The sequence below is a fragment of the Pseudoliparis swirei genome, chromosome 9 (assembly GCF_029220125.1).
Source record: "Pseudoliparis swirei isolate HS2019 ecotype Mariana Trench chromosome 9, NWPU_hadal_v1, whole genome shotgun sequence".
Lineage (NCBI taxonomy): Eukaryota > Metazoa > Chordata > Actinopteri > Perciformes > Liparidae > Pseudoliparis > Pseudoliparis swirei.
The window spans coordinates 19,289,395-19,299,351 of record NC_079396.1 but is presented as its reverse complement, the minus strand read 5'-3'; the positions used below and the strand labels follow the sequence as shown (position 1 = coordinate 19,299,351).

At 41.0% G+C, this 9,957-nt stretch overlaps 1 protein-coding gene across 3 annotated transcripts in view; it reads right to left on the bottom strand.

Annotated features, from left to right (window-relative positions):
• Positions 1 to 896: 896 nt before the first annotated feature.
• The window catches only part of src (v-src avian sarcoma (Schmidt-Ruppin A-2) viral oncogene homolog), a 29,503-nt gene continuing 20,442 nt past the window's right edge, over positions 897 to 9,957 (bottom strand). For 2 of the 3 annotated variants that reach the window (XM_056423271.1, XM_056423272.1), the window contains 9 exons: positions 9,454 to 9,552; positions 8,298 to 8,401; positions 7,098 to 7,247; positions 6,854 to 7,009; positions 5,947 to 6,126; positions 4,818 to 4,894; positions 4,573 to 4,726; positions 3,929 to 4,060; positions 897 to 3,735 (listed from right to left, as the gene is read on the bottom strand). In XM_056423271.1, the coding sequence (XP_056279246.1) occupies positions 3,527 to 3,735; positions 3,929 to 4,060; positions 4,573 to 4,726; positions 4,818 to 4,894; positions 5,947 to 6,126; positions 6,854 to 7,009; positions 7,098 to 7,247; positions 8,298 to 8,401; positions 9,454 to 9,552 (1,261 nt within the window). In that variant the 3' untranslated portion in view covers positions 897 to 3,526. Of the gene's footprint in view, positions 3,736 to 3,928; positions 4,061 to 4,572; positions 4,727 to 4,817; positions 4,895 to 5,946; positions 6,127 to 6,853; positions 7,010 to 7,097; positions 7,248 to 8,297; positions 8,402 to 8,608; positions 8,636 to 9,453; positions 9,553 to 9,957 lie in introns of all 3 variants that reach the window. The other variant, XM_056423270.1, reaches the window with a different exon arrangement.

The window sequence follows — 9,957 nt, the reverse complement described above, 5'->3', positions numbered from 1 at the left end:
ACTTCAAAAGTAGCCCAATTCCGCGGGAAAACCGCGGACCTGGCAACACTGACTATAGGCCTATGTGTGTTAAGTCAAACAAAACATATGCAGGGAAATTCTGACAAACACATCTTTATACTGCTACTCACTCATCAGTTGAATAAATAAGTAAAGTTTTAAATAAGTAAACACAACAAGTTGAGAACACACGGTTTCCAGGACCCCAGTTACAACAGTTAGTGTTGAGCTACAAACAGCATACACATGCTGATTATGTTAATGAATCAGTAATAATAATCAAATATAACGTATGATAGGGGCCCTGCATAATGACTACGTCTATTTTTGAAATCCAAAATAGATTTAGCGATTAATTCTTCGTGTATTTTCCAGTTTCGCTTGAGTAAAATAGTGTAGCTAATACTTCGCCCGGCACTGCATTACATTACAGTATATGCAATGCCTCATGATTTGTCAAACACAAGTACATACTAATACTATGTATCTCAATAGAATACAGTCGACATAATTTTTGTCTTAATATTTTCTTGTGGATTTGATCTGGTTGTCCTCCTGTGTGTGTTCATAAACACATTTTATTGAAATCCTCTGTAACATATAGTATTTCCACTTGGTTGTACTTATGCTGTGCTAATTGCAGGGTCAACTTCCAGACAATATCATAAGATTATTGTGGATTTAGTTCAATATTTTTTTATATTCATGTAGCTGTATGAGGGAAACATCTGATAAAATGTCACTCTCCCACTGAGGCAGCGGACAAATAAAAGGTTTGTTATATGTTATGACCTTTGATCATAGACTTATTGACTCACTTCAAATACAATATCAACCAATTTTTTCCTGATAATAGAGAGTGAATTCATTCGGTTGATAAACATGATAGGATACAGTTGGCAATATACAAATTTTATTCAAACGTACTTTCAAATTTGAACAATTTTCAGTAGGATTTAACAAAGAGCTATTCATCTGAAAATTCCCATTGGATACAGTAGAAAAGAGTGTATATAGGAATAACACAGATTAAAAAAAAATCTGCATAGCCAGAAAGAAGACCCACAGAACCCAATAACCTTGGTTTGTAAGCAAGGCTGCATACAAATAATATGATCTTTTTCGTGCACTTTTGCTCATAAGAATTGAGTGAGAGAGGTCAGGAAAATAAGGGAATGATGCCAGAACACCTGACGACACCCATGCAGGTTGCTGCATTAATTGTGGCATATGTCCACAGGACATAGTACGCTTTACAGATATCAAACTTCTTCATTTCATGGCAGCCAAATCATTTAATCATAACAAGAGATATTTAATCATAATGAGTAGCGCTTTATAAACAACAAGCTGGAGATGTTGATCAAACCATTGCATGATTGTGAGCGCACAGAGGATGGCAGCACGCACGCACGCACGCACGCACGCACGCACGCACGCACGCACGCACGCACGCACACACACACACACACACACACACACACACACACACACACACACACACACACACACACACACACACACACACACACACACACACACACACACACACACACACACACACACACACACACACACAATGTTGTTGGTCAGGTGTACCCACAAAACCCCCAAAATGTTTCACAAGAATGACATTTGATTACCTGCTCATTTACCAGCCTCAGAAGCAGCACCAACATGATTTGAAGATTATCACAATGTAAACATTTGTGGTTGTGATTGTATTTTGGGAAGGAGTAATGCTGGTAGAGGATCAGTATCTGGCAAGACAGAACTGATGCGGGTCAGAGGATACGGAGCAGTTCTCTCCAATGCTGTCGGTCATATTGGAAATATACAACCAACATACGTTTTACAGTAATACGAGCACAAAGAGAAGAAAAAAAAATCATTTTTGTTTCTATAATATATATTTATATTTATATCGTTATTGTTATATTATTCAACCCATGAAAGTACCATACACATTAAGGTTTGAATGATGATGTCAAATAAACAATTGGGTTATTTGAAAAGGAATAAATTATAAAGATGATATATACAAAAATTATTAGCATTAAGCATATTTACAATTAAGTCTCAAGAAGCCAATTTATTTGCTGTACATGCTGTTAATATGGGAAGGCTCTCTGGTCTGCTCACTACAGGCTGGAAAGAGGCATAACCATCCTCAGCACAGGATCGTTCTGTTGCTCATCTATCACAGAAACATAATATCTCCAGTGTACGATTGTGCACAAAAATGCAGTAAATAGGAAAATACTGAGGCTGATTAAAGATAGAAATCTTCATATTAATAAAGGTCAGAATAGAAAGGAGACAAGAAGAGTCACCTGACCTGATTTTAATTTGAATTCTTGAAAACAAGAAGGTTGGTACTGTACTCGGTCGGGTGCAGAGGATTGTCCTTGAAGAAGAACAACCGCTTACACAACTCAAACTTCATCGTAAGAACGGTAGAGTAGTAAAATACACTTTTACACAGTAGAAGAGAGTACAAAAGAGATTTTCAATGGCACAAAAATCCTTGCAGCAGAATTATTGTCTTCTCCATCCTGAGACGACCATTAGTGATCAGTAGCCTGTGTATTTGTGTGTAAGAAAAGTCACAATTAGAAAATAGATAGACTCTGTTGTCTTCTTTGAGTTTAGCTGTATGTTGGTCACAGCGATACACCAATTTGTCCAATTGGCGAGTGAGACTACACACTCTTATGAGACTCAAAGGTGTTAATCTGGAGCTTAATCTCACATTTGGGAATATGTTGCACATGGGAAGCATGATTACAAAGTAAAATCGTTCACCTGAATATAATCCAGTCGATCCAGGTCGAAATAATAACAACAACTTCCTGTCAAATTGTTGTATGTTCCAAATAGTAGGTTGTCAATTGGCAAAGTGGAAGACAGACTCTTAGCATGTGTGTTTCAAATGGTACACCAAAGAAAATGTTGTGGAAATAGACATCTGGAAGAAGGGCTTTTAGCAGGGCAAAGTCTAAATTCAACATTAATTCTCTGGACTCCCGTATTTAACCCATATGCAGCCTTCTATCTCATAGTCTGGTGTCACTTGCAGTGTTGAAGGTGGCAAACTACAAGATCAGTCAGGTGAGTTAACACAGGAAGTGTGCATGGGGTAATTTCCAAACGCAAGGAAGGTAGAAAGACATCCTTGGATGTGTAGGGTGTTGATTTGACTGACAAACAGAATAACACAGTACTGTATAATGAACTCAAAATACCACAGTTTAGTCATTTCCTTTGAAAACAGTCCATCAGAGCGGACTCGTTGAAGAGCATGACAATGACTTTGGAAAGAGGCACGAACTGCTTGGTTTCATGTCCCACTGATACTACTTGATGTCAGAGAGCAATTGAGAGTACCCAGAATGCAGTCGCCTCTCTGCCCCGTCATACAGTGCATACATCCCCTCACACAGACTTGTCCATGCACTCTGGGAGCAGATGCAAATGCTCAGTGTTGCGCATGCAGGACGCATGCACACGTCCGCATTCAGCCCAGTTACAGGTTCTCTCCTGGTTGGTACTGAGGCTCTGTGGAGGTGAAGTAATCCTCCAGGAAGCCCTGCAGGTACTCAAAGGTGGGCCTCTCCTCGGCCTCTTTCCTCCAGCAGGTCAGCATCAGCTCATGCATGGATTCAGGGCACTCCGCTGGGCACGGCATCCTGTAGCCACGCTCCACCTGGTCTAACACCTCCCGGTTCACCATACCTGGGAGAGCGAAGGCATGATGTAATAAACACGTTCTCACAATTTAAACCATATCATCACAAATGAATCTTTATGCTGTTGGACCGGTGGAGCGTGATGACTCAGTGACTGAGTCCCTGTAACAAACATACTCAAACTAAAATACACAGGTTCATCTCTCAAACTGAAAAATGGGCTAAAAAACAATCCTTGCCTGGATAGGGCACTCGGCCTTTGGTGGCCAATTCAGTCAGCAGGACTCCGAATGACCAGACGTCAGATTTAATGGTGAAGCGGCCGTACAGGGCAGCCTCGGGAGCCGTCCACTTGATGGGGAACTTGGCTCCTGGAAACGGAAAGGTTTATCAGCAAGTTCAAATTAGATCATTTTAGCAGAGTCTGAAACTAGAATTAGCGCCTTGTGGTTGTAGTGGATGTTGATTTAAAATTTGAAGGCTTTCCTGAAATATTGCATGATCGAGAATGGACAAGTAAAAAAAAACAACCTAACACCTGCTGCATACATTATAGTATTTCCTGGAGTCTAACACCTTGAGATTATCAAAAAGTTATAAGAAAGAAAACAACATGATGTAATGTAAAACCTCTGATGCACTAAATGTTTATTTAAAGAAAAAAAACCTTTTTCAAGGGATTGTTTTTAATATACTAAATACTTTCAACACTTAAAAAAAAACTATTAAAATGAGACATGCTGAGGGAAAAATCCCTCTTTAATAACTGTTCATAACTCACCATAACCTGTGAAGGATATGACATATTTTTGGTCTCAAGCTAAGCGGATGGGGAACCACTGTGCTATACTGTGAAAACAACAACACCCTCCTGTGGTCTCACCTTGCCGAGCAGTATATTCATTGTCCTCAATGAGGCGGGCCAGACCAAAATCAGCCACTTTGCAAACCAGATTATCTCCCACCAGGATGTTAGCGGCTCTCAGGTCTCTGTGCACATAGTTCATCCTCTCCACATAAGCCATCCCCGAAGCAATCTGAGAAAGAGAACAGGCTTTGTGATGCAGATACCCCCCAAAAATAAAAAAAAGGATTTTAGTGATGCAGCAGCAAATTAGTTGTGCTGACCTGTGAAGCCATGTCCACCAGTTGGGGGAGGCGAAGCATCTTCCCCATGTCACCTTTCAGGAAGTCCAGTAAGCTACCTGTTGGCAGAGACACATGCAGGCTCGGATGACATTTCAGAGATGTGGTCATTTCAGATTTGATACTGTGTCCCTTTATGTGATTATTCTATTAAAGTTCAACCATAATGAGGTGTACATAATAAAACGTGTGAGTTGCTTAGTTTTGGAATTCGCCTGTAGATATGTCAGCCTTCTCCATAATGGAGCTATATGGCACTTGTCATGGGAGTTTTCGGTTATCTTCATTATATTCTCTTTGACACTATGTGAAGGGGCTCTGTGAATCATCTCCTGTCCTGTAAAGGTTACTAAGCATATTGTGTTTTGTTTTTTTATTCTTGTGTGTTGCTGCTACTGACTCGACAAATTTCCCCTTGGGGATTAATAAAGTATATATCTATCTATCTATCTATCTATACCATCCCCCGTACCTTTTGTCAAGGAAACAATCACTTGTGGAGACTGATTGTTAACAAAGGACAGGATATAGACTGATAGGTGATAGAATTCCCAGGATCTTTTCCAATATCCTCATCAAGGGACCTTATCATTTGATCACTCATCGGGTGATCGGATAATTTAATTACTCATCAAAGGACCTGAAGACAAATGTCTCCTTCTGGATCCTCCTTCTTGTTTCCCTTAAATACATGTTGTTTCATTGACTCTTGAGTGCACCCTTGGCAGACTGCTGAGGGACTCTGTGTAACGGTGACTCTTCTTGAAAGAATAAATGATTTCCTAGACGAGTTCTGGTTCTTTGATATTCGTCATTTCAGTTTTAAAAGACTCACATATTGGGTGCGGACACATTTTGCCATCACACACACTGCTTGTGGTGCTCAAAGTGCCAAATTATGCATTTGGGGGGGGGGGGGGGGGGGATAAACTGCCCCTTTAAATTAATTTTGAAAAGATTCAACATTTAAAAAAAAATATTTGCATTTGCAGTCAATAAAAAAGCATTATAGTTTAATGACAATATATATATATAATGAAAAACATTTTTTGTTTCCTGAGTTCTACTGCGAACATGATTACATGTGAAAGTGTGATGAGTCCTTGCTGACCTTGTCCCATGTACTCTGTGACAATGTAGATCGGTTCCTCGGACACCACAGCGTAGAGCTGAACCAGCTTTTCATGTCTCAGTTTCTTCATGACCTGAGCTTCCTGGAGGAAGGCCTCCGGAGACATAGTGCCGGTTTTCAGAGTCTTTATCGCCACCCGTGTTGTCCCGTTCCAGGTTCCTGTAGTTGCCAGGAGGCACGTGAGAAGATTGTGATTAGTTATAACACCTAAACACCCCGTCTATACATGAAAACCTTTAAGAAACCAGCAGAGAAGTTGAAACATTTAGCTAATGTGACGGCTAAAAGGTTGAAAAAGCTAAAGAAAATTGGATAAATGGTTATGGTACCCTGCTTCTTGCAATCAAAGTGGTAGATATATATGAATGCAAACATTGCCAGGTAAATTGTATGAAAAGAATATCGTAAAAACATCAACTATTATATCATTAATAGCTAAATAATATCAAGTTTACTTGTATAGTGCCTTTCTAGTCTTCTGACCACTCAAAGCACTTTCACACTGCATGACATCATTCACCCATTCACACCAATTTATACACAGATGGGAGGAGCCAAGATAAGGAATAACTAACATTCACACACATTCACACACCATAGGCACTCCTATGTGATCAATGTTGGGGTTAAGTGTCTTGCTCAAGGACACATCGACATGGGCTAAGAGAGCCGGGGATCGAACCGCCGATCCTCTGATTGAAGGACGCCCCTGCTCACCGCTGAGCCACAGTCGACAAGTGGTATTTATGAAGGTATCAACTGATGGGAGGTACATCTCACAAAAAGTGAAAGCGAATGTCTCCACAGAATGACAGAAAACCAGGAGAAACACTTTCTGAGATGTGTGATTTAAAAAAATCAATAACTAGATCAAAGCCCGACTTACCCATCCAGACTTCTCCAAAGCAGCCCTGTCCAAGCTTGAGGTCAAGACGGAGGGACTCTCTTGGGATCTCCCAGGCATCCTTGGACAAGCCCTGAGTCTGAGGCTTCAGCACAGGACAGATGTCTGACAGGCTGTGGCACAGCCCGTCAGAGTGCTCTGGGGATCACAAGAGAAGACATGGGGTGAAAAGGGAAATCCAGATTCTTTCCAAGTCACAAATGAATCTTCATGTGTAAAAGCTCACTGCGATAGTGGTTAACAAGCTGCTGCAGGTTGCTGAACTGTGTGCGTGATGTGATGTAGAAGCCGCCGCTGTCCAGCTTCCTGATCTTGTAGTGCTTCACATTCAGCCCTTTGGTGTTGTCATAGTCCAATACAGACAGACAGTAGGCACCTGCAAAGAAGAAGAGCACATATGTGTACACGCGGCCGGAAATATTGAATCTATCAGAAACATAAAAAAAAAAGATAAGAGTCAAAGGGCGTGATACAATTGTTTGCGTGGATATTAAAAGGAGAAATTAGGCTTTTAATGTTGGTGACAATGTACTCGTGGCAACACTAGAGGGCAGCGTCGGTCAGATGACTAAAACAGCGCGAATCCCAGAGCTCTCTGAATGTTTCAACTGGGTGATATGGCCTGTGGTTGTACAGTCCTCAGCTCCACACTGACCTAATTCTGTCGGGCTCACCCACCCAGCACCTCTCCACTCACTCATCATCTATCCCTCCCCACCATGTCCTTTTTGTGATTCTATGCAGGGCTCACATAGATATCCATTAATAGGGCACTATGGGAATCCTGAAATGTACATGTGTACCAACTTTCTCCCATCCGCCTGCTTCGTCTCTCTTCTGCAGCCACACCGGCGCACAGCGGACAGCATGGCGACATGTCTTGATGCTTGATCAACATCATTTGCTTTCTTCTCCTCGGTGCATTTTGGTAAGGCATGTCATGAGCTTCGTGTTAAAATTTGAAGGTTTTTAATTTTAAATTTTGAAAAAATAAACAACACAAACAAGCCCACACAAATTCTATTTGAAACCATATCAGTAATACATTTGATAAGTTGCAGCAAGTAGGTTTCAAGGACACACTTTACAAACTTGAAACTTCCTCTTAAACCCTTGGACTGTTGAAAGTCATTTAGCCTATAGTCTCAGTTTACCTTTAACACAGCTGGGTATCATTAGAAATGTTTTGCTTCAGGTGCTAAACGTTTAAATTTAAATCTAAAAATAAGATGTTTAAAAATCTGAATTTGTATTGCCCATGTAAAGGCATATTTGCCTGCGTTGAGGAAATTCTCTGACATAAGCCCTTTTTTTATTTAAAAGAATTTTGGAGCAAACTTTGAAAACTCAACAGATTTTGAAAACTCGAGGCGTATTGAGGTTTGACTCCCAGCCCAACAGCCTTCTCTGTGTGAGGCACACTTACCTTTGGTGGTCTCACTCTCTCGCACCAGGAAAGTCCCTCTCCTGTTCTCCAAACTTAGCAACAGCCTCTCTGAGTCGCGACGAGTGATTTTACCAAAGTACCACCTGGTGAGGTTGAGATTTAAAAAAAACATGGAACACACAGGGAGAAGGTTGGTGAGGGGTAGAAGATGTAATGTGGGTGGAGGAGAAGGAATGACATGACGAAGCGAGGGTGAGTTGTTGCTCGTGGTTTCATCAAATGTCGTGAAACTTCGTCTTTGCATTCCAGATGCAATGCATACTAATGCCTACAGTGCAACAGCTGCTTACCTGGACTCTAGAGTCAGTCTGAGATGACTTGAGGGGCAGGAGAAAAAGTGAGAAATCAAGTTGTTATAAGAGTAGAAAAGTTGTTTGTGTGGCTTGATTGTATACGCAAGCGGGTTAGCAGGTAGAGGTAAGTAGTGTGTGTCCGACAGGAGGAAAAAACAGTCAATCGAAGGAATACTTAACATTTTGGGAAATACGCTTATTTGCTTTTTTGACGAGACCCAGATACAAAGATTGATACCACTCGTGTTTTTAAGGTAATAATTAAGCTACAGCCATAAATGGGTTAGCATATCATAGCATAATGACTGGAAACAGAGGGAGACAGCGAGTCCTTCCCCAAAAAAATATTTCTTGGTGACTTAAAGAGACTCTCGTGTGAGGTTGCCAGGCAAACAGCTGAGACTCTAGGAAATTGCTGTGCATGGCCAATAAATAGTTCCCCACATAACCCCCCATACAACCACAAAGTGGCAGTTTGTTACAGAAAACGCACACAAAATATCGTGTGTTAATAAGTGAGCTCTACAGGTTTAGGTTGGTTGATTTTGATACTTTTGAATGGAGGCCAGGTTAGCCGTTTCCACACGTTTCCCATCTCAATGCTAAGCTAAGCTAACCAGCAAGCTAACTGTATTAATCTATGGGATAAACATGAGCAGGATTTCAACCGTCTCATCCAGCTCTCGACAAGAAAGCAAATAGGTGTTGTACTTTCCTCAGAGACCTCATTTGAAATTCACATTGACATAAAAAGCAAGAAAGTTCTTCAGAATCAAACGTTTGAGTGCATCTAATTAAAGACCGATGCAAGAGGCAGCAAGAAAGAAAAAAAAAAGGTTTACTCTTCTGCCTGGATGGAGTCAGATGGAGCCACATAATTGCTGGGGATATAACCGCTCTCTCCAGTGGTAAGGGAGCGGGCCAGCCACCAGTCGCCTTCTCTGCACAGAGATGAAACGATAACACACAGCTTTACCGAGGATAATCACACACCCAACACACGAATGAGTCAGTCTGACTTTAAGGGCTGGTGTTTATCAAGTTTCTCAGAATATAAATGAAATGGAGCTGCTGATAATTTAGTTTTTTCTGTCGCCGCACAAAAGGTTTTAGTTCCCACAGCAATTGAGCTCTTGGCTCCTGAAGAAGCTTGATAAATGCAAGCCCAGGTACCTCAACTATCTGGGTGTTATGTAATTAGAAACAACCATGCATTCATGTAGGTATGACACTAGGGAGGGTTGGCGCTTGTGTGCTACACTTAATCAGGGAGTGAGTAGCTTCGCAGCACTCGATTTACTTCCAAAATAAAATTACCGTTTGATTACATTAATTGCCTCTAGTTG